This window comes from Mustela putorius, unplaced genomic scaffold, assembly GCF_011764305.1.
Source record: "Mustela putorius furo isolate JIRA1106 unplaced genomic scaffold, ASM1176430v1.1 tig00003972_pilon_pilon_pilon, whole genome shotgun sequence".
Classification (NCBI taxonomy): domain Eukaryota; kingdom Metazoa; phylum Chordata; class Mammalia; order Carnivora; family Mustelidae; genus Mustela; species Mustela putorius.
Genome location: NW_025422115.1, coordinates 20,019,710 through 20,042,844, shown reverse-complemented (window position 1 = coordinate 20,042,844; position 23,135 = coordinate 20,019,710). Strand labels below are relative to the sequence as shown.

The window sequence follows — 23,135 nt, the reverse complement described above, 5'->3', positions numbered from 1 at the left end:
ACACACAAAATACATAGAAAAATCTGTACGTTGAAGAGGTTTTCCTATTTAAAATTAAATCCTCTTTAAACTGGATAAGTAACTAGAAGAGCACATGAGGTGGCTTATGGAGTCGTGATATCCTGCATCTTACTATGAGTGTTGATTACACTGATGTGTTTACTTGATGAAAATTCATTTAGCATCTGTGTACTTTTTTGTATACTTTGTAATTTATAAAAAGCTTATTTAAATTCCCAATCTAAAAACCTTTCTTCCTATATTATAGGGATATCAAAGAAGCTAAAGCCTAGTGAAGAAAATAGACAAGTAATTAGGAAGTTCACTAGGGAGCTATGAGAGAATCAAATACTATGTAGGAGCACCCAGGAGTGGCATCTAACTCAACCTACAGGTTAAAAATAAATAAATAAAAGCTTCCTAAAGATATAACTGACCTGAGTTCTCAATGGGAGAAGGGAAAGACAAGAAAGGCACAGAGATGGTAAGACCAGAGAAAAAGTGCCTTATCTGAGCAGAAACCCCAGTTCAATAAGGGTGGATCAAAGAATTTAAGGAAGGAAAGCCTAGAGAAGTAACAGGTCATGAGGAATCTCACATACAGTCCATGCTACAGTTAAGCTTTATCCTGAAAGCAGTGAGACAGCACTAAAGATCTTTCAATAGGAAAGGACATGATCAGATTTGCTTTTGTACTACAAACGTCATTTATAGTGTGTGCCATACTTGCGATCCCATCTTGTGAGAAATTAGCCTACACACTGCCCCATGCTTTTCACCATTATGATCCTGCCCCACACCCACAGGCACAAATAAACACATGGCCAACACTAAATGGCCCGGAGTGATCACATGACCCAGGTATACAGACTTGTAGCAGCCCGTGAGAAAAAGACCTGAGCCAAAGAGATTGTTTCTTAGAAATTCAAACCAGAAGATTCCAGGGAGAAGGAAGAAGTCAGTAAACAGGAGCTCAAGTTAAAACGAGAGCATCCAGGAGGCAAAATGTTGGCACAAAAGTAACAGAGTAGTTATAAGGAAGTAGAAGTTAGGAATAAATGGAAGTTAGGAGACAGCAGAGGAAAAAATGGAATAGAGAGAAAAAGTAAACCTAAGGGAAATAGTAAGAATAGTTAAGACAAGTTAACCAAAGAGCTCTAGAGTAAAATCTGTCTTTTCCTGCTTCTAGCTTTATTAAACTCCTATTCTTCTTGAGACCAAGTTGTTTAGCTTTTCCTAGGTTCCTTTATGCATGTTTCCTTTCAAAAAAGCACTCTACTACTTACTGTAACTTGAGTCTCCTCTTTGCAAATGAAACAGCCTAACAAAAAGAGCATTTTAGAACACCTAATCTGGCAGCAGTGCAGATAATGAATGGGAGGCAAAACAAGAGGCAGAAAAGAGAAAGCAACAAGACCACTTAGAAAGCATTACAGGAGCAGCACAACAGACATCTGGGGTTAAGATAAAATAGAAACAGGGCACCTGAGTGGCTCAGTCAGTTAAGCATCTGCCTTTAGCTTAGGTCATGATCCCAGAGTCCTGGGATAGAGTCCCACTTAGCGCTCTCCACTCAGCAGGGTGTCTGCTTCTCTCTCTGACCCTCCCCCATCTTGTGCTCTCTCACGCTCCCGCTCTCTCTCTCTCTCTCTCTCACTTGCTTTCTCTCAAATAAATAATAAAATCTTTTAAAAAATAAAGTAGAAACAACAAAAATAGCAATAAGATATTATCTGAAATATCATGAGGGAGAATGTGCAGGATTTAATGATACTGGTAGTAAGGTACAGAGTGGAGGATGAGTCACAGGTTCCTGAAGACTTCTGGAGACGAAGATCATCTGGAGATGAAGATCATCAAGATAGGAAATCGAAAACAAAATTTTTTGTTGCAGTTTGTCTCCCTCTTTTTGGAAGAAAGAGAAGCAGAGAAGGAGTTTTATTTTAGGGGCACCTGAAAGGCTCATTGGTTAAAGCCTCTGCCTTCCAGTCAGGTCAAGATCTCAGGGTCCTGGGATCGAGCCCCGCACTGGGCTCACTGCTCAGCAGGGAACCTGCTTCCCTTCCTCTCTCTCTCTTTGCCTGCCTCTCTGCCTACTTGTGATCTGTCAAATAAATAAAATCTTTAAAAAAAAAAAAAGTTTTATTTTGTACAAGGCTGAAGTGCTTGTGAAATGTGAATCCAAGTGGAGATGTCCATTAGCAGTAATTCACAGAGATCTAGAGTTAAAGAGATCTATCTACACAGCAGCTCTAGATTTATGAATACATAAAGTCGATGTTAGATTTTAAAACATGACCCAAAATTCGCTAATATTTATTTTAAACTAAGTTAACAGAACCTGAAAAATCATGAAAACAAAGAAAATTAATATTTTGGGCAACCATATTTTCAAACATCCTGCACTTCTCCACAAATGAACACTGAGCCAACTTCTACAAGAGCAAAATCCAAATGATTAGAAAAGATGGATTTATGGTACTAATTTCTACTGAGGTTTTACCTTTTTTTTTTTTTAAAGAAAATCTAAGTTTAAAAAAAATCTAAGTTTATTCCATTTCCCTCATAAACTATCCACCACTAATGTTAACTAAGGGAGAAAACTTATCACGTATTAGACTGTGTACTTTACTACTGATACTAATAGTAAGATTTTTTAAATAATTTAATCACTTAATTCACTAGCTTTAGACATTCAACTCTATCTACACTGTAAATGTTGGATCTCTGTCCTATAATCTGTTCTCCTCTCATTTATACCTTTTGCCCCAAAAATCTACTACAACCCAGAGGTTGGTAATAAACTTAAGCCACAAATCCAGCTACCTCTTGCACATCAAGATCTGACAGAGGTGTAATCATCCAAATGCAACTTGTCACAAATTAAATTCTTCTTTCTTGACAAAAATAAAAATAAAAAATCCCATTCCTCCCTCATATCAATTCCCACTTCAGTGAAAGGTACAAGCTTGAAACCTAAATCTTGTATCAACCTTCTCCCTAATCTCAAATTCAATGAAATCACCAAGTCCTGTCTACTCCCAATACCCAAATACAGACCCACTACCATCATTTGCCTGATATTCCTGCCTTTAGTCTTAGACTACTCTTTAATCTATTCTACCCACTGCAGCCACAGTGACCTTTTAAAAATGACAATCTGATCATTTAAGTGCCATAGTTTATTTCCTTCAATAACTTGGTAAGTATTATAATCACCATCAAAGCTAGTCACTCCACGGAAGCTCAGAAATTCAATGAGAACTTCAGTTATATCCTTTTTTGTAAATTCAATAAAAAGAGTCACTAGGAAATTTGAAATCCTGATAATTACTTAGGATATAAACAGCTAATACATTTCAAAGAAAAGCAGGTAGTGTTGGTTGTAAAAGCAAAGACTAAAAATAATCTCGACATCATAAAAGCAATACTATCCAGCCCATAAATGAGGCATTTCCATATGTACTGTTGTTATATGATTTCTGGGATCTACTATGAGGTAGGGGGTGAAGGGGCAAAAGCTATAGAGTGTACAGGAAGCTACAGAGTGTGAAGTATTTGTGGTGCTTTTTAAGAGTATAATTTAATAATATAAATCTGAGAATGTATAGGTTTGTGTATGCTAAAAATATCACAGGAAGAACCCACATAAAGATGGAAATATAAGTTGCCTCTAAAGAGTGAAAATGGGTGATTGGAGAATACAGGGGGAAGAAAAACTTTTTACTGCATATTCTTTTGAATTTCTTGACTTTTATACTATGTCTAATTATTACCTATAATTTCAGTATGATGTTCTCCCTCCTCAGCTTCACACACACAAAGTAAAAATTTTTAAAGTACTAACTACAAAAACCTCACTATACTTCATCCCTATACCAATGTTTAAAATTAGATACTGGTCATTTAGTGTAACACTACATTTCCTTCTTGACAACTCAGAAGTTCAACTTCCACAAAATTTTATCCACTATTTCACTATTGCTGAGAAGGCTGTTGGTAATGACATCAGTCAACACTGCATGGTAACTGTACTTGCTTCAGGAAGCAGAAATGTATTATTAAATTGACATCAAAATCTTCAAAGATCAAGAAAAACCACAAAACTTACTTTTTTCCAGAAAATTCAAAACAACACATTTTAAAAAATCCCCCAGTATCATTCAAAAACAGAGGGAAAAAATGCGTAAAAATCTACAGGAAGGTGAAGCGAATGATATTACATGGAGACACTGTCACATCCCTTAGTGTAATGTCATTTAATCCTTATAAAGGTCCCTTAAAGTCACACGTTCTACAGAAGACACAAGATGAGAAGCAGGCTGTGTGACCTATCAACACACACACCCTCTGCCCTGGGCTTCCACACTCTTCCCAGTCCCTCCCTTCTCAGCCACCAGATCAAACCCTCCAAACACGGGTGTCAGTTGGTCCCCTTAAGCCCCACGGGGGCAGGTTAAGCAAACATCCCTCCAGGATTTAATGGAAAACCCTTTCAACCAAAGAAAAGAGAAAGATAACAAGGTCTGCCCGAGAGAAGGGCTGGGGAAAGGCTGCTGTCTGATGATGTCTAAGAGGTGCTGACCAGATCCCCTGGGAGGTGAGAGCATCACCACACTACCCCAAAGCCGAGGTGGTGCGTAGGGCTGATGGAGAGCAAGCTGGGAGGGAAGGGGTCAGCAGGAACGGGGTGGCTGCGATGGACGTGCCGTGGAGCTGGGGGGTCGCTATCGATTAGGGGGCGGCCGTGACTGGGTCTCGGAGGAACTGTGACCGGGTCAGCTTACGGGAGGCCGTAACAGTGCCTGAAGGCTCCATTAAGAGTCCAAAGAGAGTCCGAGGGGGCTTTTAATGGGCTGTGTTGGGGTGGGGGCCCCAGAACGGCCGGGGCTGGCGGGCAGGGGTGGTGTCCGGCCAATGGAAGATACGCTGGGTGGGGTCTACAAGGGACCCCGCGCGGCGATCGCGTGTCTGGGAGGCTCCCGGGCAGACCCGCTCGCGGGGCGTCTCCGCTGGGGCGGGGCGGGGCGGCCCCGCAGGAGCCAAAGAGCTAGACCGAGACGTGGGCCGGGCCGGGCGGCAGGGCCGCTCCGCGGCTTGGGCGGGTCTTACCTCGGGCTCCGCCGCGGTGGCCACCACAGCCCCCTCCTCTTCGCCAGAAGCCACTTCCCACCCGCGGCCCCAGGGTCAGGCCGCCGGAGACAGCAGAGGCTAAGGCCACCAAGGGTCGGACGGTTCCGGGAGGGTGGGCCCAGCAGCCTCAGGGTCCGAGAGAGCTGCCGCCGCGCATCCCCCGCCCTGTCAGAGAGACTCCGCCCGGTCGGGGCAGGCACATACCCCGCCGCACCCCGCCCAGAGAGCACGCGTCGGACCTCCGCCTCAGCCGCTCTCGCTGTCTCTGCGGGTGCCGCGGGTACCTCCGCCGCCTCCTCTCACAGTCCTTGCGGTACTCTCAGCAGCCACCGCCAACCGCCGCCGCGTCCCTAGTCTGCTCAGGCCCGCGCGCCCCCGACCCCGCGCACGCGGCCCCGCCCCGCGCGACTGCCCGGCTGCAGACGAGCAGGCGCGCGCGCACTTACCTCCCACGCCCCCTACCGCCAGCCGGAGCCGGCCAGCCTGCCGGCCTGGCCCCCGCACGTGACGCCGCCAGAGAGTACCTCAGGCGCCTGCGCAGGCACGCCCCATTCGTCCGCCCCAGGCGGCCCCGCCCAGACTTTTCTTCCTCACCATACGGCAGAGCTCGGAACCATGCCTCAAATTCTCACTCCAGTAGAGAGGAATGTCGCAAGGTTGGGGTAAAAAACTCTGGGTTTGCGACCGTAGCTTTCGCTTTCCGGCCAACACAGAGGTGCCTGAAGGCTGGTTGGGGTGGTGAGGCCTGAGGCAGGTAAGAAGCCGCCTTCCCACTTTGGTTGGTCGGGCGGTCTGTCCCGGCGGGGAGCCGCTTTTCAGCCCTCGCGGATTTGGCATATCCTTGCCCCCTTCCCAGTTCTGGTGCCGGATTTTCAGCACCGCCCCTCTTAGCACACGCCCCTTCCCACACACACTCCCTCTCCCCGGCATTTCCCCGCCTTGGTTTCCTAGTCTGACTTTCCATTCAATTTTCAGACTTTTCACGGAGTGCTTTCTCGTGCTTCATACTCTAGGAAGTCAGAAGTAAATGAAACAATTTTAGCTTTCTCAAGTGTGGTGTTATGTGGGAGACGTTGAGAAAATCCGCAGTAGTAATAAAGTAAAACTATGGGGGCGCCTGGATGGCTCAGTCCTTAAGTGTCTGCCTTCCGCTCAGGTCCTGATTCCAGGGTCGTGGGATCGAGTCCTGCCTCGGGCTCTTTGCTCCCGGCGGGGAGCCTGCTTCTGTCTCTGCCTCTGCCTGCTTGCGCGCGCGCGCTTTCTCTCTGACAAATAAATAAAATTTTTTTTTTAATGTATGACCGAAAAAAAGCAGAGAACCCTCTGAGCATGGAAGAGGAGCCCCTGATTTTGTGGAAGGAGTGGGGGAAACTGTTTCCAAGGTGACCTTTGAGTCACTCCTAAGTTGTGTTAAAAGACTAGTGAGTGTGGCTAGCCAAGAAATAGGAGATAGAAGCAGAGAGAACGGTGGGTGCAAAAACATATGACAGTATTGACTGTAAGAGTAAAACGTTGGTGTAGTAGAGTTGGTGGAGGCCATAGGCGTAGATTACCCTTTAAAAAAGCATGGTTGTAAAGGGTGAAGAGAGATGAGGGGCGAGAATGTGGGCAGAAAGAATCTTTAAAGATGGGAGACTTAGGCGTAAAAGTGTACCATGGAACCCACAAATGGACAATTCATGGATGAAGGTGGCTAATTTATAGCATCAAGGACAGTAGTGGAACTCAACCTATGTGCACGTTAGAATAACCTGAGAAGCTTTTTTGTGTGTTTGGGGGGGGTGTGGTTGTTGTGGTTGTTGTGTTTTGTGTGGGGTTTTTTTGTTTGTTTATTTATTTGACAGAGAGATCACAAGTAGGCAGAGAGAGAGAGGGAAGCAGACTCCCCGCTGAGCAGAGAGCCCGATGCAGGGCTTGATCCCAGAACCCTGAGAACATGACCTGAACCGACGGCAGAGGCTTAACCCACTGAGCCACCCAGGTGCCCCGTTGTTGTTTTTAAAATAAAACCAATGCTCCTGTTCTAACAAACTCTGGGGTGAGGGGCTCAAGCGTCAGTATTTTTTAAAGGCTCCTGAAGTGCACTGAAGGTTGAGAACCACTAGAGGAAAAGAAAGGATGGAAAGTTAGGAAGGGCAGGAAGTTGATGTCGTTAGCTCTGTAACATTAAGATGGAAGTCAATGGATGAGAGAGTTGGGGATGGAATGCAAAGCTTGAGCACAGTGATGGCAATTTTGGATAAATACTCCGGGCCGTGGGAAAGGCGTCATTTCTGCCTTTCCCTTCAGCACAGTTCCATCCCTCAATCTTATGAAGTCCACCTCATGGCTCTCCCCTTTCCCTACTATCCAGCAGCATCTATCATCTGGGGATCCAACCTTAGAGCTCAATCAAGGGCATATTCATTTCTGTCCCCAAAAGAGCGAAGTCAGCTTGAGATTCGAAGATTAATTTTACTCCCCTAGAGATTACTGCAGTGCCTTGCCAATTTAGAATCTGTCTTCTGTTATTCAGCAATCATTTAAATTAGGAGAGAGATATAAAGACAGTTAAAATATAACCCTATTTAGTTCTCATAGTATTCGTGAAAACAAACCTTTTAAAAGAACAATTCAGGGCACCTGGTTGGCTCAGTGGGTTAAGCCGCTGCCTTTGGCTCAGGTCATGGTCTCAGGGTCCTGGGATTGAGCCCCACATCGGGCTCTCTGCTCAGCAGAGAGCCTGCTTCCTCCTCTCTCTCTGCCTGCCTCTCTGCCTGTTTGTGATTTCTCTCTGTCAAATAAATAAATAAAATCTTTAAAAAAAAAAAAAATTCAGTTGGCAGGCAGAGAGGTCTCTATAAGGCAAAGCCAAAGCAGTGCATGGCTACTGTCTATTAACTAGGGCTAATCCAAAAACTTGTCTATCTGCCTGCAGATAAGACAGCGTTATATGACTAGGAATTAATATGAAGGGTAGGGGTGGGGCAGAGATAAAGATGATAAAGTGGGTGTGAATAGATGATAAGGAGCCTTGAATTCCAGGCTAAAGTATTTAGATTATCTACTCTAAGCAATTAATAGCTATAAAAAACAAAGATAAAAATAAAATAACCTTTTTTTACACCATGGACTTATTTAGCAGCCTGACCTGTGGCCCCTATCTCAGAATGTTTTTAAATGTGAAAATAAAATAATAAAAACAAAATCAGTTTTATTGAAAATTTTAAAAATATTAAAAAACAGGTGTTTGATGTGGTCATATGTGTGTTTATGCATTAAATAACATCTGGCAGCAAGTAATTTCAAAATAGTGATGAGTATAAATTGTATTTTGAAATACTTTTGAAATTTTGAAATATTTTTAAAAACTTCAGTGTGATATGAAAATATATTTCTGTTGGTGAAAAGATAGAGGGACTGCTAATACTACTGTGGATTATCCTATACTTACTGAAGAAAATGTTAAATTTCAGTTAGATATTATCAAAAATCAAGATGCAGTTTTTTTCCCAGTCCAAGTTCATGGAACCTTTAATTATTACTGCATCCTGGCCCATGGAGCATAGATTTATAAAAAGCTGACCATAATAGATTTAAGCAAGAACATGACAGATCAGATCTGTGTCTCAGAAGATACTCAGCCTCTCTCTGAGAGTAGGGAACTGGCTGTTTTCTTTTCCTCTTGTACCTAAGGGCAGCAACCAGTACTAATTCATCATTGCCTAACAATTTGGGCCTATAGGAATACTGAGCTTGTACTTATATATATGCAGGAGCATTTACTAGGAAATAAATTGGGAAAGATACATTGGGGCTCTTTTTGTAGAAATCATTGAATGCCAGAGTATAATTAGTACTAAATTTGACAGATAATGAAGAGATTTTAAAATTTTTTGAGTAGAATAATTAATTAGCGTTCTGTTTAAAAAACTAATCTAGCAGTAATGTGTAGATTGGATTGTCAAAAGACAGGAATGAGGGCACCTGCGTGGCTAAGTGGGTTAAGCCTCTGCCTTCGGCTCAGGTCATGATCCCAGGGTCCTAGGATCAAGGCCCACATTGGGCTCTCTGCTCAGCGGGGAGCCTGCTCCCCCGCCCCCGCCTGCTTCTCTGCCTACTTGTGATCTCTCTCTCTCTCTCTCTCTCTCTGTCAAATAAATAAATAAATAAAAATCTTAAAAAAAAAAAAAAAGAAGAAGAAGAAGAAGACAGGAATGAAGAGTCTGGAACAGTAAATAATTTTTCTTAATTTTAACTAAATTTTACTATAATGTGATCTCTAAAGGGTCTGCTATGTTATTTTGTTTCCCCAGTGTGACTGTCTAGTCTAAAGAAATATAAATTGGACTAGATCACATACCTTTCAATAGAGATGCCCATTTTTTTGTATTCTAAGTGATAATGTTAGTACTTCTGATGGGTAACGGCTTTTACAATATATATAGATTCCCAGGTGTTGCTAAGGCCTTCCTTGATTAAATTCCATCTACACCTGTAAGTCCTATATTTCTGACTTTTTAAGGTCAAGATTGCTTTCTCTTTGTCAATCTCTTAAACCTCTTAGATGAGTAGAATGCATTAGCAAACAAAAAGGAAGTCCTCAAAGCCCAGATAACCCATCTCTTTAGAAACTGATCAGTAATTGGGGCGCCTGGGTGGCTCAGTGGGTTAAGCCGCTGCCTTCGGCTCGGGTCATGATCTCAGGGTCCTGGGATCGAGTCCCGCATCGGGCTCTCTGCTCAGCAGGGAGCCTGCTTCCTCCTCTCTCTCTCTCTCTGCCTGCCTCTCTGCCTACTTGTGATCTCTCTCTGTCAAATAAATAAATAAAATCTTTAAAAAAAAAAAAAAGAAAGAAACTGATCAGTAATTAAAAAAAAGAAAGAAAGAAAGAAACTGATCAATACCAGACTATGCAAAACTTACAGATTCCAGCTAGTACCCAACTTGTATGTTTTTTAAAACATATTCAAAAAAAGTGATTTTGGGGTCCAAGTGTTAACTAATCCAAATAAGTAATGTAAAGTTAACTTTCTGAATCAGTTTCTCTGAGAGACTACCTTCTTCAGCATGACTAGCCTATATAGATCTTGTACATCTAACTATTGGAGACCATTTGAGTACTGATACGGTTCAATACAGACTGAGAATTAAGTTCATATAGAGGTTAAGGTTCATCTGTTTTCTCCTTTTTAGGGGAAGGGGAAACAGATATATCTGCAGCAAGAATACGTGAAACTTACAAAGCTTTTTAAGAATCTTCATTACTTACAAAAGATCTCTGAAATTTCTTTTCTCTGTCTTCAAGCTAAATGGCTTCCCCTTCCACACCATCATCTGTTAGAAAAGCACTAAACACAATCTTGAAACTGAAAAAAATTGTCCCAATTACAATTAGTATTTTTGAGCATCTAGATTATAGGTTTAAAAACTTGAGGCCTTCTGGGGTGCCTGGGTGGCTCAGTCAGTTAAGCGTCTGCCTTTGGCTCAAGTCATGATTCCAGGGTCCTGGGATTGGGCCCCACCCACATCATGCTCCCTACTCAGGGGGAGAATCTGTTTTTCCTTCTCCTCCCCACTTGTGCTCTCTCCCACTATCTCTGTCACTATCGCTGTCTCTTTCTCTCTCTCAAATAAATGAATAAAATCTTAAAAAAAAAACTTGAGGCCCTCCTTCCCTTATGGCCAATGAATAAATACTCTCTCAGAGTACTGTAGTAGGTTCAATTCCTTCAAAACAAAAGCTTGGGATTTTTGGCCTTAGTTGGCTCTAATATTCTCATTACTATTTGTTGTAGTAACTTGGAATTTTACATCAGCAGCTAAAATAAATAGTTGCTAGAAATATTTAGCCCTGCTTAAGCCCTTATATAATATATAAGTCAAGCTGGGTCAGATAACTCACAAATATTTGTGTGCAATTTGTGAGCAATTTGTCTTTAAATTAACATTTAAAGACAAATTGCTACAACAGAAAATTCCTTATGTATAATTGGGACACTTCAGATCTTGTTTTCCTATGAGTTCAATACAATAAAACATATACTCATTATTTCTTTTATTAATTTTTTAAAAATTCATTGAGCCTCTACTATGTGCCAACCACTTTTTTGAAACCCATTAAGTAGGAGTTTGTAATAACAATTTACCTCTTAACTATTTATGAAATAATTATTTACCAGGCTTTGAAATCTATAGGAAAAATAAGATTAAAAGATGGTGGGTTTTCATACTCTTTAAAACTGTGTTTGGATATATCTACTGTGTGCTGAACACAGTGGTTATTTAAGAAATCAGTCAGATTACAACTTTAGCTTGATCACACCTTATGAACTTTAATGTGTTGATGCATATGATAAAATCTGTCCACTCCTTTATAAAATATTATCTTACTCAGACCTCTCATTGAATCTATTGGCCTCCCCACACACTGTCTTAACAACCCCGGGTATTTTAAATTTTGCAGTTGTAAAAAGTCATTTCTCAGAAAATTCTCAGCAAAGCACAGTTTAAGAAAAGGCTGGTGTTTACATCAGGTTTAGAGGAAGGAAAAAAATGTGGTACAATTATAAATGGAACCTTTGAATTAGAAATGAGACTGAGAATAAAATTCTTTTCATAGTCAACAACACCTTAGCCCTTGATAGCCATACGTAGTAACAGAGCAGTAAATAGAGAACCTTAGTTCTAGAAGAAATACTAAAAAGTCACCTAGTTTGGCCTAAGGCAGGACCAAATGGGATTTATGGTAGTAGAGTTAATAGGCACAATCATCATACCAAGTAGTTTTTCTACTTTGAGAGCTGAATTCCTCTTCTTATAAAATATTGATATCAGAGGAATATTGCTCAAATTTGTAAGCAATTTATGAAATTAAGAGATCTTCCTATGTTTATAACAATTTTGTTTTTAGGAGTTTTTCAAAATGTATTTTACTTCTGTATTTTGTTCAGGAAAAACATTTATTAAAATTTCTCCAGTTTGTCAATCACTAAAGAAAACAAGTATGAGTGAACTCTAATAATCTCTGCCTTCAAGAGGGATATATAAATCTTGATGGTAATTTTGATATTCCACTTTATACAAATCTTTGGATGGTTTAGGCTAGCTTTAAAAGGAAATGTTTAATGGGGGAAATTGAAACAACAACAAAAAAAAAGTTTGAACTTCCTTCCTGAAAATATTTCTGCTTATGCTGCCATCAAGTGCACATTTAGTCTTGGGATTTTATTCTTTTTGTGAAATCGCAAATGGAATCATATATTAGAAGTTGAACGTAATCCAATTTTGGTAAACAGATTAATTTTACATCTTTGTGTTTGAAGGTTCGTAGAAGAGAGATTAGACTTCCTCTGTTTTTTTCCCAGAGGACAGAAGTGAGACCAGTGAGCTGAAGAAACAGACATATTTTAGGTCAGTGTAAGAGTGGGAGGTGGTACATCTTTTTTCTTCCTGAATGGAAATAGCTGTATTTACTGGTTATGGGCTCACTATAAAAAGGAAGGGTAAAAAAATAAAGCAAGCAGACAGTATCAAAAGGTAGAAGGAAAAAAGCTAAGAAGTACTAATAATTCTCTTTTTAAAATGATATTTAAGGGGCGCCTGGGTGGCTCAGTGGGTTAAAGCCTCTGCCTTCGGCTCAGGTCATGATCCCAGGGTTCTGGGATCGAGCCCCACATCGGGCTCTCTGCTCGGCAGGGAGCCTGCTTCCTCCTCTCTCACTCTCTGCCTGCCTCTCTGGCTACTTGTGATCTCGCTCTCTGTCAAATAAATAAATAAAATCTTAAAAAAAAATGATATTTAAACTTTTGCTATCATTCTTGATTATTTTTGTGTATATTTTATACAAATTTTTTTAAAAGATTTTATTTATTTGACAGAGATCATGAGTTGCGGGGGGGTGGGGGAGCAGGCTCCCTGCTGAGCAGAGAGCCTGACATGGAGTTTGATCCCAGGGCCCTGAGATTACGACCCAGGCAGAAGGCAGAGGCTTAACCCATTGAGCCACTCAGGTGCCCCCGTTTTGTACAAATTTTGCATAAACTTCCTTTTCATAGCATATCATGAATATCTATGTCAGTAAATTTGTATCTATTATTTTGTTCTTTAATGGCTGAAATATTTCCTTGTATGAAATCTTGTTATTTAAATTTACCAGTCTTCTTTTGAACTTTCAGATTCTTTTAGTTTTTCTCTTATAAACATTGCTGTGATGAACATTCTTGTTAAATTTTTGCACACATCCTTAATGTTTCCCTTAAGATAGATTTCTGAAAGTGTAATGCCTGCATGTAGACATTTCTTAAGAATTAAAATATAATGGCAAACTACCCTTCAAAAAGCTTGCATTTGTTTATATTCCTATAAACAAGGGGAATGCCTGTTTTCCCATGGTCTCTCAGCATTGCGACTTATCAGTTTTCCTCATCGTTACTGATTTGATAGCTAAAGATGAAATCTTGCTTTAACTTGATTTCTTTTGATGACTAGTCAAGTGTTGAGTTTCTTTACGTGTGTTTATTGGCCAGTCACGTAAGTGTATTAAGCTCTATTTTCTTCCAATATTTTTGTTTCCTTAACACTTAAATTTTACTCCACCTAAAATATAATTTAATATAAGGTATGAGGTAGAGATCTAACTTCTTTTTTTATCAAATGTTTCACAGTTTGTTCAGTGCCATTTGTTAAATAGCTCAGCAAGCATATCCCAGACTTTATTGCACAGACAATAAGGTATTGATAGATATTCTGTTTAAAAAAAAAAAAAGTGTCTCATGGTCAAGTGAGTTTGGGGAAAGAAAAAAAAGACCAAGAAAAGTTACCTTCCTTTATTGCAGAACTTCTTCTAGCTTCTAATATGCTTATGTGCCTTATGAATCTCCAGTAAGGAGTTTTAGGATGCAGCATTTCCCTATCTTACTTAACTATATAATCTTATTTCTTTGATTTCAAAAAATACCTATAAAATCTGTGAAACTGTGCTGTCTAAAACAGTAGCGAATAGCCACATGTAGATATTTAAATTTAAGTTTAAGTTAATTAAAATTAAATATTCAGTTCATACTAGCCACATTTCAAGTGCTTAGTAGCTACATGTGGCAAGTGACTACTATTTTGGACATTACCTATAAGGAACATTTCCATAGTCACCAAAAGTACTATTAGACAGCACTCCTTTGGAACACAGTTCATTGAAACTGACTCCCAACCTAGTGTTTTTTTTTCTACTGAGCCAGCAGTTTCTTCCCTTAATTATATCAGCAGGTAATCAGGTTGGTAAATGTTGAATTATAAATTTTCCCTTTAAGGCTGTTTTTATTACCTTTTAGTAATTACCTTATTTTTTATAATAAATATTCAAGTAATATGCTTGGGTTTAAGGATTTTAAGATTAATATGAAAGAGTAGGCTCTTTTTAAAAAAAAAATTAAGCCTTTGTTTATAACTGTTCTATGCTCTGGTTTCAATATTACCTTCTTTAGCTACAGAAGTTGGAAGATACAATAAACTATAATTGCAGGGCTTGTATATACTGACAACGTACTAACATCATTGCTTCCCTCAGGTAGAGAGAACAGTTTTCTCTGGAGTTAGCATTCACTCATCTTATGCCAAAGGTAAAGCACAGAGCACAGAGTCATGCCCTAGCTAGGTCTGTCTGTCCTTTATGACTTTGTGACTTTATAAAAAAGACAAACATGCTTTATTTTCAAGAAGTTACTGGAGCACCTGGGTGGTTCAGTCTGTTAAGCATCTGCCTTCAGTTCAGATCATGATCCCAGGGTCCTGGGATGGAGCTCTGTGTCAGGCTCCCCGCTCCCCCAGGAGCATTCTTCGCCCTCTCCCTCTGCCTGTCACTTACCTTGCTTGTTCTCTCTCTCTCTCTATCCCTCTTTTTCTCTCTCTCTCAAATAAATAAATAAAATATTAAAAAAAAAAAAAGAAATTCCCAAGTCCCATTATTACCACCTGAAATATAGGGAGCAAGGAAGAAAACTTTCTGAGAGCCTACTGTATGTCAGATGACGTGCAGAGTGGGTTTTTTTGTTTTATTTTGTTTTGTTTTGTTTTTAAGATTTTATTTATTTGTCAGAGAAAGAGGGGACAAGCAGGGGGAGCCACAGGCAGAGGGAAAAGCAGGCTCCCCACTGAGCAGGAAGCCCAATGTGAGGCTCAGTCCCAGGACCCCACGATCATGACCTGAGCCAAAGGCAGACATTTCACTGACTGAGCCACCCAGGCGTCCCCATGCCGAATATTTTTACTCTTATTTTGTGTAACAACCCTGTGAGGAAGGTGTTTTTATTACCTCATTTTACAGATGAGGAGAATGAGGCCCAGAAAAAGAATAAGTAACTTGCCCGGAGTCACATAGATAGGCAAGTGGCAGAGTCAGAGCCTGGACCCAAAGCCCCCTAACTCCAGAACATAGAACTATAGTATGATTTATGGGACTTTACAAATAGAATTGGGAGATTATTGCCTCCTTAGTTCACTCCCCAATCTTCCTTACCATCCACTAAGACCAAGTCCATAGGTCTTATTTCTGAAGGAATTTACTATTAATTAACAGAGGAGAACAGAAAAAACAAAACCAAAGCAAAAATGGGGTTGTAAAAGATCATACAAACATCTTAAGAGGCCTTATTTATCTTGTTTTCCTTAATCCGTATGGTCTGACTCCTTTCTTTGAAATGCTTCAGTCCTCTGGCAAACATTTATTGTACTTTAGATACCCCAACCACAGTGCTCACTAGGATGGTTCTAGATGGCTCTTGGTTCTTTTGGTAGGTCCCTTTCTGTCACCCTTTCCCTACCCCATTAATAACGGGATCATCATCCTTTCAGTCACCCCAACTAAAACCCACAGACCATTTCTCAATTCTTCTCTCTTATCCACTATTCTCTGGTCACTTACTGAGTCTCTGTCTACAGTACCTTTTCCTCCTTGCCTCCCCATTTCTACTACCATTTCCCCTGATTTAGGTCATTTCCTCCTATATCTTCACTATCCCTTTCAATAAAATTCTACTTTGATCTTTTTTTCCATATTCTTTTTTTATATTTATTTATTTATTTGACAAACAGATCACAAGTAGGCAGGGAGGCAGGCAGAGGGAGAGGGAGAAGCAGGCTCTCCGCGGAGCAGAGAACCTGATGCCGGGCTCGATCCCAGGATCCTGAGATCATCACCTGAGCCTAAGGCAGAGGCTTTAACCCACTGAGCCACCTAGGCGCCCATCTTTTTCCATATTCCCTCCCTACCAATTAATCCTATATACCACAGCTGAATTAGTAAACTTAATAAAGCACCAGCCTTGCCATAATGGCTTCCCATTTCCTCCAGTATAAATTTCGAACTCTTTCACCTGGATTTCAGTCCATTACCATTTAGCTTTTGATAATCTTCATCTACCCTCACCTGCATCCTGACTCTAACTTCATTCCAGGCAGACTGGACCACTCTTCTTAAGGCACTTCCTTTGCGTCTCTTACCTTCCTAATGCCCTCCTCCATGCATCCAACTCTACCTGCCTTTCAAGAGCCCACTTTTACATCACTTTCTTCGTGAAATTTTTCCTGATCTCAGCTCTCCTTCCCTTTCACCCTCTTAGCCAGGGGTCATTGTTCCCTATTCTGAATTCCCATACATTTTATTTCTGCCCCTTGTGGGTTTCTTATCTCATTGACTATAAGCTACCTTGTACATCTTGTTATCTCCCACAGTAGCTAATATTGGGTATTCAGGAGTGCCTGGGTGGCTCAGTCAGTTAAACGTCTGCCTTCGACTCAGTCACAATCCCAGAGTCCTGAGATCAAGTCCCACATCAGGTTCCTTGCACAGCAGAGAAGGGGGGGTCTGCTTCTCCCTCTGCCTCTCCCCCTGCTCATGATCTCTCACATGCTCTCTCTTTCTCTCTCAAATAATAAAATCTTTTTTAAAAAATTGGGTTCTCAGTAGGTGTTTATTGACTAAAATAATTGTATATTTATGATGTCTTCATTATATATGTATTATATATATAATATATACATAAATATATGTATATTTATGATGTCTTCATTATAACCACATTATAACTTCACTGAGCTTAAGCTTAAGCTCAGTGAGGGTAAGAATTAGGACTATTTCATTCCCATTCTGTATTTCCAGTCCCTAGCACAGAGGAAACACTCAATAAACATTTATTGAATGAAATACAGTTACCCGTTGTTGGGATATAAATTTCTCCATGACACAGTGGATGTCTGGTGCTACTACTTTGTTACATTTTTTTTAAAATCTTAGTTATCAGTGTTTCTTCATTTTATATTGACATATACTCTGTGAGAAAGGTCATGTATTATTCTCACTTTACAGAAGAGGATATTGAGGCTTAAAGAAATTAAGTAGTTTATTTATGATCACACGGCCAATGAGTGACAGAACTGAGTCTAAAATTTAAGTCTTCAGATGTGGAGTTTAGAGTTTTTCTTTGCTAATGATGGTTTGGCCAAAGGCTAGTTTGGTTCCATTTGCTTTAGGATTGTTGTGGTTAAACTATTGTAGTCATGCAATCCTTCCATCCAGTGGGATAGAGCCAGATCCTTGATTGACCCATTATCTGTCTTTTGGGTATTTTCAAAATCCAAACACTAAGACTTTTTTTGAAAGAAATCTTGGTCTTTTTGGTCACTCCCTCCAAGCTGAGATGCCTCTCTTTTCAGGTCTCCTTGTAGATTTCTGTCCCTAGTTGGTTTGGTTATTAAGATACGAATTTGATTTCAGCTGATAGTGTAGAGAGTAGGTCTCCGAGTATTTGCCAAGCAGTACAATATGGCATTTACCACTACACAGTATTCAATGAAAGCATGGAGAAGGGGGCGGTGGGAGTTTGAGGGAGACTTGCTTGATGCACAAGCAGTCATTCCCTTTTCATATTCATTTACTCTTAAGTCAGATCAGCAGCAAGCTGAGTATCTAGCCTCCATAGACTTGCTTTTACTAGAATGCTATTTATTCATTTGCTATCAGGCTGGACATGAAGGATTCTTTTAAGAAACAATCCTCTGAAACTACTTCATCTACTATAAAAATATTTTGGCATATTATTCATTATGATACACTGTGTCTTTTATGAAAATTTCTTGAACAAAAACTGTCTAAACTTAATACAAAGAATGCTTTTACCTCTTCTGAGCAATTGCTTTGTTTTTACCTTATGGACATTGTGAATGTTTAACTTAATGCTCTCTGGTTAGCTGCCAAAAAGCTTACAGCCAGATTTGTGGCCCACCCATAGCAATGTGCTCTATGCCTCGTTAACTTTGGTCCTGGCTCTAGTTTGTGTCTCTGCTGAAGTTATTCTCTCTTCCTAAGAAAATCTTAATTCATGCCATCTTATTTTGTATATCTGTATTAAGACATTTTTTTCTCATAAACAGCTTTATATTGTTTCTGAAATAATTCAACCATGATATACTCTATGCACCTAAAACCATCTTTGGTGCTTCTTAGTTACCTCACTTACTTTAGGCTTTTTCTCTTGAGGGGTATGTTTATTTTTCTGTGTAGGTTTTTGCGGGGTTTTAATTACAGGAAAATGGTTGTACCACAAAATTTTATTATTTTAGTAGTGTGATCAAGTGGTAGAAACTTGGTCTAACGGCCAGAATTGATTAAATTGATTATTCTAGCCCAGTCTTTCACAGAGATGGTTACATTTTCTTACAGTATGCTTTGTTTTGTACTCTTTCTTCATGTGACTGTTGATTGCTTTGTGATTTGTAGTGATGTAATGCTGCCAGGTCATGAATAGCAGTTAGCTCTCTTTTGCTCAGATACTATGTTACCCTCCACTCTGATCAGACTTGCTGTCTTTGTTAGCACCTTACCTTGGGTGACCATGACTATATTAATCTTAAAACTCATATAATTTGTCCTGCTCTACTCTAAATTAGTCATGCTTCTGTTTGGACAAGATAAGAGGAATAGATGTTTGTTTTCAAACCTCATTTGCTTTCATTGGTATGGAGTGCTATCTAGATTTTCCTTACTAATAGCAATTAATGATATAAATACTGTTGGTACAACATTTTATATTCTTTCCATTACCTTTGAGTGAAACTGTGTGGCCTCTTCTACACTTCACTGAGGGATGTAAAGCAGATCTATATCCTTTTCACAGACAACAAAAGCCAGGACAAAAGCATAAGTTTGTGATAGGACTGGGGCTAGATCCAGGTCTCTTGATTCCTGTGCCTAACTACCTTTCAGTTTACAAAAAAATTCTAACTTACATGTATTTTTTAAAGATTTATTTATTTATTTGAGAGAGAGAGAGCACAAGAAGAAGGAGAGGCAGAGTGAGAGGGAGGAGCAGACTCCCTGCTGAGCTGGAAGCCCAACTTGAGGCGTAGTCCCAGGACCTAGAATCATGACCCAAGCCCAGCGCAGATGCTTAACCACCTGAGCCATGCAGGTGCCCCCTAGCTTATATTATAAAATTACATAGTCTTTATCTTACCACTTGAGGTTAAAGATGGGAAGTGAACTAGGACATATTATATCACTCATGCTCGCAACTCGGGCACAACCAGGAATGGTTTTCATTTGTGTTACTCTCACAATTTTCTATTCTTGAAATTGTAGTTCTTTTTTTTTTTTTTTTAAAGATTTTATTTACTTATTTGACAGACAGAGATCACAAGTAGGCAGATAGGCAGGCGGAGAGAGAAGGGAAGAAGCAGGCTCTCTGCGAGAGCCCCATGTAGGGCTCGATCCCAGAACCCCGAGACCACGACCCGAGCTGAAGGCAGAGGCCTTAACCCACAGAGCCACCCAGGTGCCCCGAAATTGTAGGTCTTTTAACTACAACTCTAATCACTGTCATTTTCCATTATGGAATGAGGAAGCAATATTTTTATCTTTTTAAAATTAATGTTGAAATGGAAACTATTTCCTTTGTTAATGAGCAACATTTTTCTTTAGACTCTTTGAAAATTCACTTTAATATAAAAATAATTTGCCATTATTATCATGCATAAAGGGACAAATAAGTATATGGTTAATGCTAGGAAGTTTCATAAATATTTGTTATAATTTTAACAAAACTCTTCCTCTAAAGAGGAAATTAAAAACTCATGCTTATTGGGGCACCTGGGTGGCTCAGTCATTGGGCAACTGGGCGAAGACCCAGACCCTTAGGCTTGGGTCATGATCCCAGGGTGCTGGGATGGAGGCCTGCATCGGCCTCCCTGCTCAGCAGGAAGCCTGCTTCTCCCTCTCCCTGCTTGTGTTCCTCTCTTGCTGTGTCTCTCTCTGTCAAATAAATAAATAAAATCTTTTTTTTTTTAAATCATGTTTATTGGTTCAGCATGAAAAATTTCCAAAGTTTTCATTCTAACTAATTGTTAATATATAGCACGTAAGTTAGGGTGTCTTGAATGTTTACTCTTCGTCAGACATTCTTGCTGAACACTTTGCGATTATATTTAATCTTTACCAAAACCCTGTAAGAGTAGCTCCTACTTATGACCCTCATTTTACACCCAGGCATCATATTCAACAGTAAATATTATCTTCTGCTCTCCTTCAGCTTCTGGAATTTCTCATCAACCCTGGTCAGTACAAGATGGACCCTGTAGTCTTGAGTTACATGGATAGTCTACTGCGGCAATCAGATGTCTCACTATTGGATCCTCCAAGCTGGCTCAATGACCATATCATTGGATTTGCCTTTGAGTACTTTGCCAACTGTCAGTTTCATGACTGTTCTGACCGTGTCTGCTTCATCAGCCCTGAAGTTACCCAGTTCATCAAGTGCACTAGCAACCGAGCAGAGATTGCCATGTTCCTTGAACCCCTGGACCTCCCCAACAAAAGAGTTTTATTTTTAGCCATCAATGATAATTCCAACGAGGCAGCTGGGGGAACCCATTGGAGTTTGTTGGTTTATGTCCAAGATAAAAATAGCTTTTTTCACTATGATTCTCATAGCAGAAGTAACTCAGTCCATGCAAAGCAGGTAGCAGAGAAACTGGAAGCTTTCTTGGGCAGAAAAGGAGACAAACTGGCCTTTGTGGAAGAAAAAGCCCCTGCTCAACAAAACAGTTATGACTGTGGGATGTATGTGATTTGTAACACTGAGGCCTTGTGTCAGAACTTCTTTAGGCAACAGCCAGAATCACTATTGCAGCTACTCACTCCTACATACATCACAAAGAAAAGAGGAGAATGGAAAGATCTCATTGCCAGACTTGCCAAAAATTAGCTATCAAAGTATATCTGTGACTTTTGAAGTCTTTTCTCTCTGCCCATCCCCATTTATTGGATGGCTGCAGTCTCAGTGCCTGAAGGAAGATGCCCAGTAGAGGGAAGTTTAGTGTTCTTATTTTTCCCTGGAAGAATGTCCTCCTCTCCATTATCCAGATGGAAAGTTTCACTTTAACCCTAACGTGCGAGCAGTGTGCTCTGTGAAAATGTCTTGAAGTTATGTATCAAAACCTTAAAACCACGCTATCTTAACATTTATTCCCTTTTTGTCTCCCTTATCCACATTGGCTTATCCCTAAGGAAAAGCAGTGATCTTTAAAGAAATCAAGTATATGTGAAATCTAAAGGAATGCAAGAACATTCCAGAAGAATCAAGCTTCGGGTAGAAGCAGGTCAAGATCTAACCTAATTCAAGATCTAAATATTGGGAGAATCAAATACTCATTTCTGTGGTATCTCTTCTATTTGCCATGAGAGGCTTTCCTGGCTATCTTTGTAACCTTTGCAGATACTTGATAAAGATGATGTTAGCCCATCTCCCACCATCTGATTTCTGGACTGCTTTAAGAGAGGGGGGATCTTGAGTAACTTCATTAAAATATATGGCTGTTGGACCTTTTAGTTTGCTCACTGGATGGGTTGACTTGCTGCTCTGCATCGATAACAGCTTTTCTTCACTTTGTCTGTTACCCATGCATACAGTCCTTCCTTAACATCCAAAGTTCTGTGGCTTTAAAACTCATAGCTGATAACTTCCTAAGGTTACCTGTTATTTCTAATAAGTATTGCTGCTTTCTGATAGTCATAATTTTTCCTTTCCTCTCTATCTGTAGTCTGGCAGAATTGGTTTGTTATGTCATGGTGATATCAGGGGTATTCTTGTATCTAAAACTTGCAGACTTAAGGTTGGTTTGTTTTTGCGATTATAAAGCAGAAAAAGTGACCTTTCTCAACCCTTCCACTTAATTCAAAACGGAAACGATGTTATTTTTTAAATATGGAACCAAGAATAAAAAATGCTATCCCTCCTAAATCATTGATGTGCTTTTTCTGAGTTTCAAGTAATAAACAAGCAGATGATATGTACACACATTAATGTATACACATTAATTCTACTCCTAACAAAAATTAGATTTCGGTGCATATGAGGCTTGAAAACCAAAGATTAGTTTCAGCTCGCTCCCCAGCCTACCTTTGCCCCCAGCCCTCATGGCCCAAAATAACCTCACCACTCAAAGTAACCGCAAAGGCAATAACTCAGTTCCTTTCAGTCAGGGAAAACACAGCGTAAGTAATACAGGTTACACAGCAAGCTGAGTAAACGTGAATTGAAACTGAAAGTCTGAGAAAGCTACCAAAAAATGTCCATTTCAAGTCAGTGTGTTTTGGATAAAAAAGAGACCTAATAAAAATGGGAGCAGGAAAATAAAAGATCAGGAGCTGGCAGTCAGCCATAGAGGTGAAATAGGGAGGGAAGGACAGCAAGAGGAGCAGCATAGATGGCTGAGGCCGTAAGTGTGGATAAAGATAAGGCAAAATCATTTCAGTTAACTGTTGGCTTCGGTATCTAGACTATGAAAGACTGAGAGTCTCTCTGGGAAAAGTTGTTCTGATAACACAGAGTATGTCTTTAAATGTCAGATTGTCTTCCTCTTAGAAGTCAATCCATATGAGAGCAATCTTTCCTGACTCCCTAAAAGTCATCCCAGAAATAAATTATTTTTTTGAACTAAACTAGTAGTCTTTAAAAAATATAAAATCTGAGGTC

At 40.1% G+C, this 23,135-nt stretch overlaps 2 protein-coding genes across 10 annotated transcripts in view; one reads left to right on the top strand and one right to left on the bottom strand.

Annotated features, from left to right (window-relative positions):
- Positions 1–5,656, bottom strand: part of MYO9A (myosin IXA) — a 283,468-nt gene extending 277,812 nt beyond the window's left edge. For 8 of the 9 annotated variants that reach the window (XM_045070456.1, XM_045070459.1, XM_045070458.1 and 5 more), the window contains exon 1: positions 5,113–5,559. The gene's annotated coding sequence lies outside the window, so the exon portion shown is untranslated. Of the gene's footprint in view, positions 1–5,112; positions 5,560–5,579 lie in introns of those variants that run through there. The other variant, XM_045070457.1, reaches the window with a different exon arrangement.
- Positions 5,657–5,721: 65 nt separating this feature from the next.
- SENP8 (SUMO peptidase family member, NEDD8 specific) lies at positions 5,722–22,400 on the top strand. The gene is made up of 2 exons (XM_004758334.3): positions 5,722–5,887; positions 20,691–22,400. Exon 2 carries the CDS (start codon positions 20,727–20,729, stop codon positions 21,363–21,365), a length of 639 nt encoding a protein of 212 aa, XP_004758391.1. The 5' UTR covers positions 5,722–5,887; positions 20,691–20,726; the 3' UTR covers positions 21,366–22,400.
- The last annotated feature ends 735 nt before the right edge of the window (positions 22,401–23,135 follow it).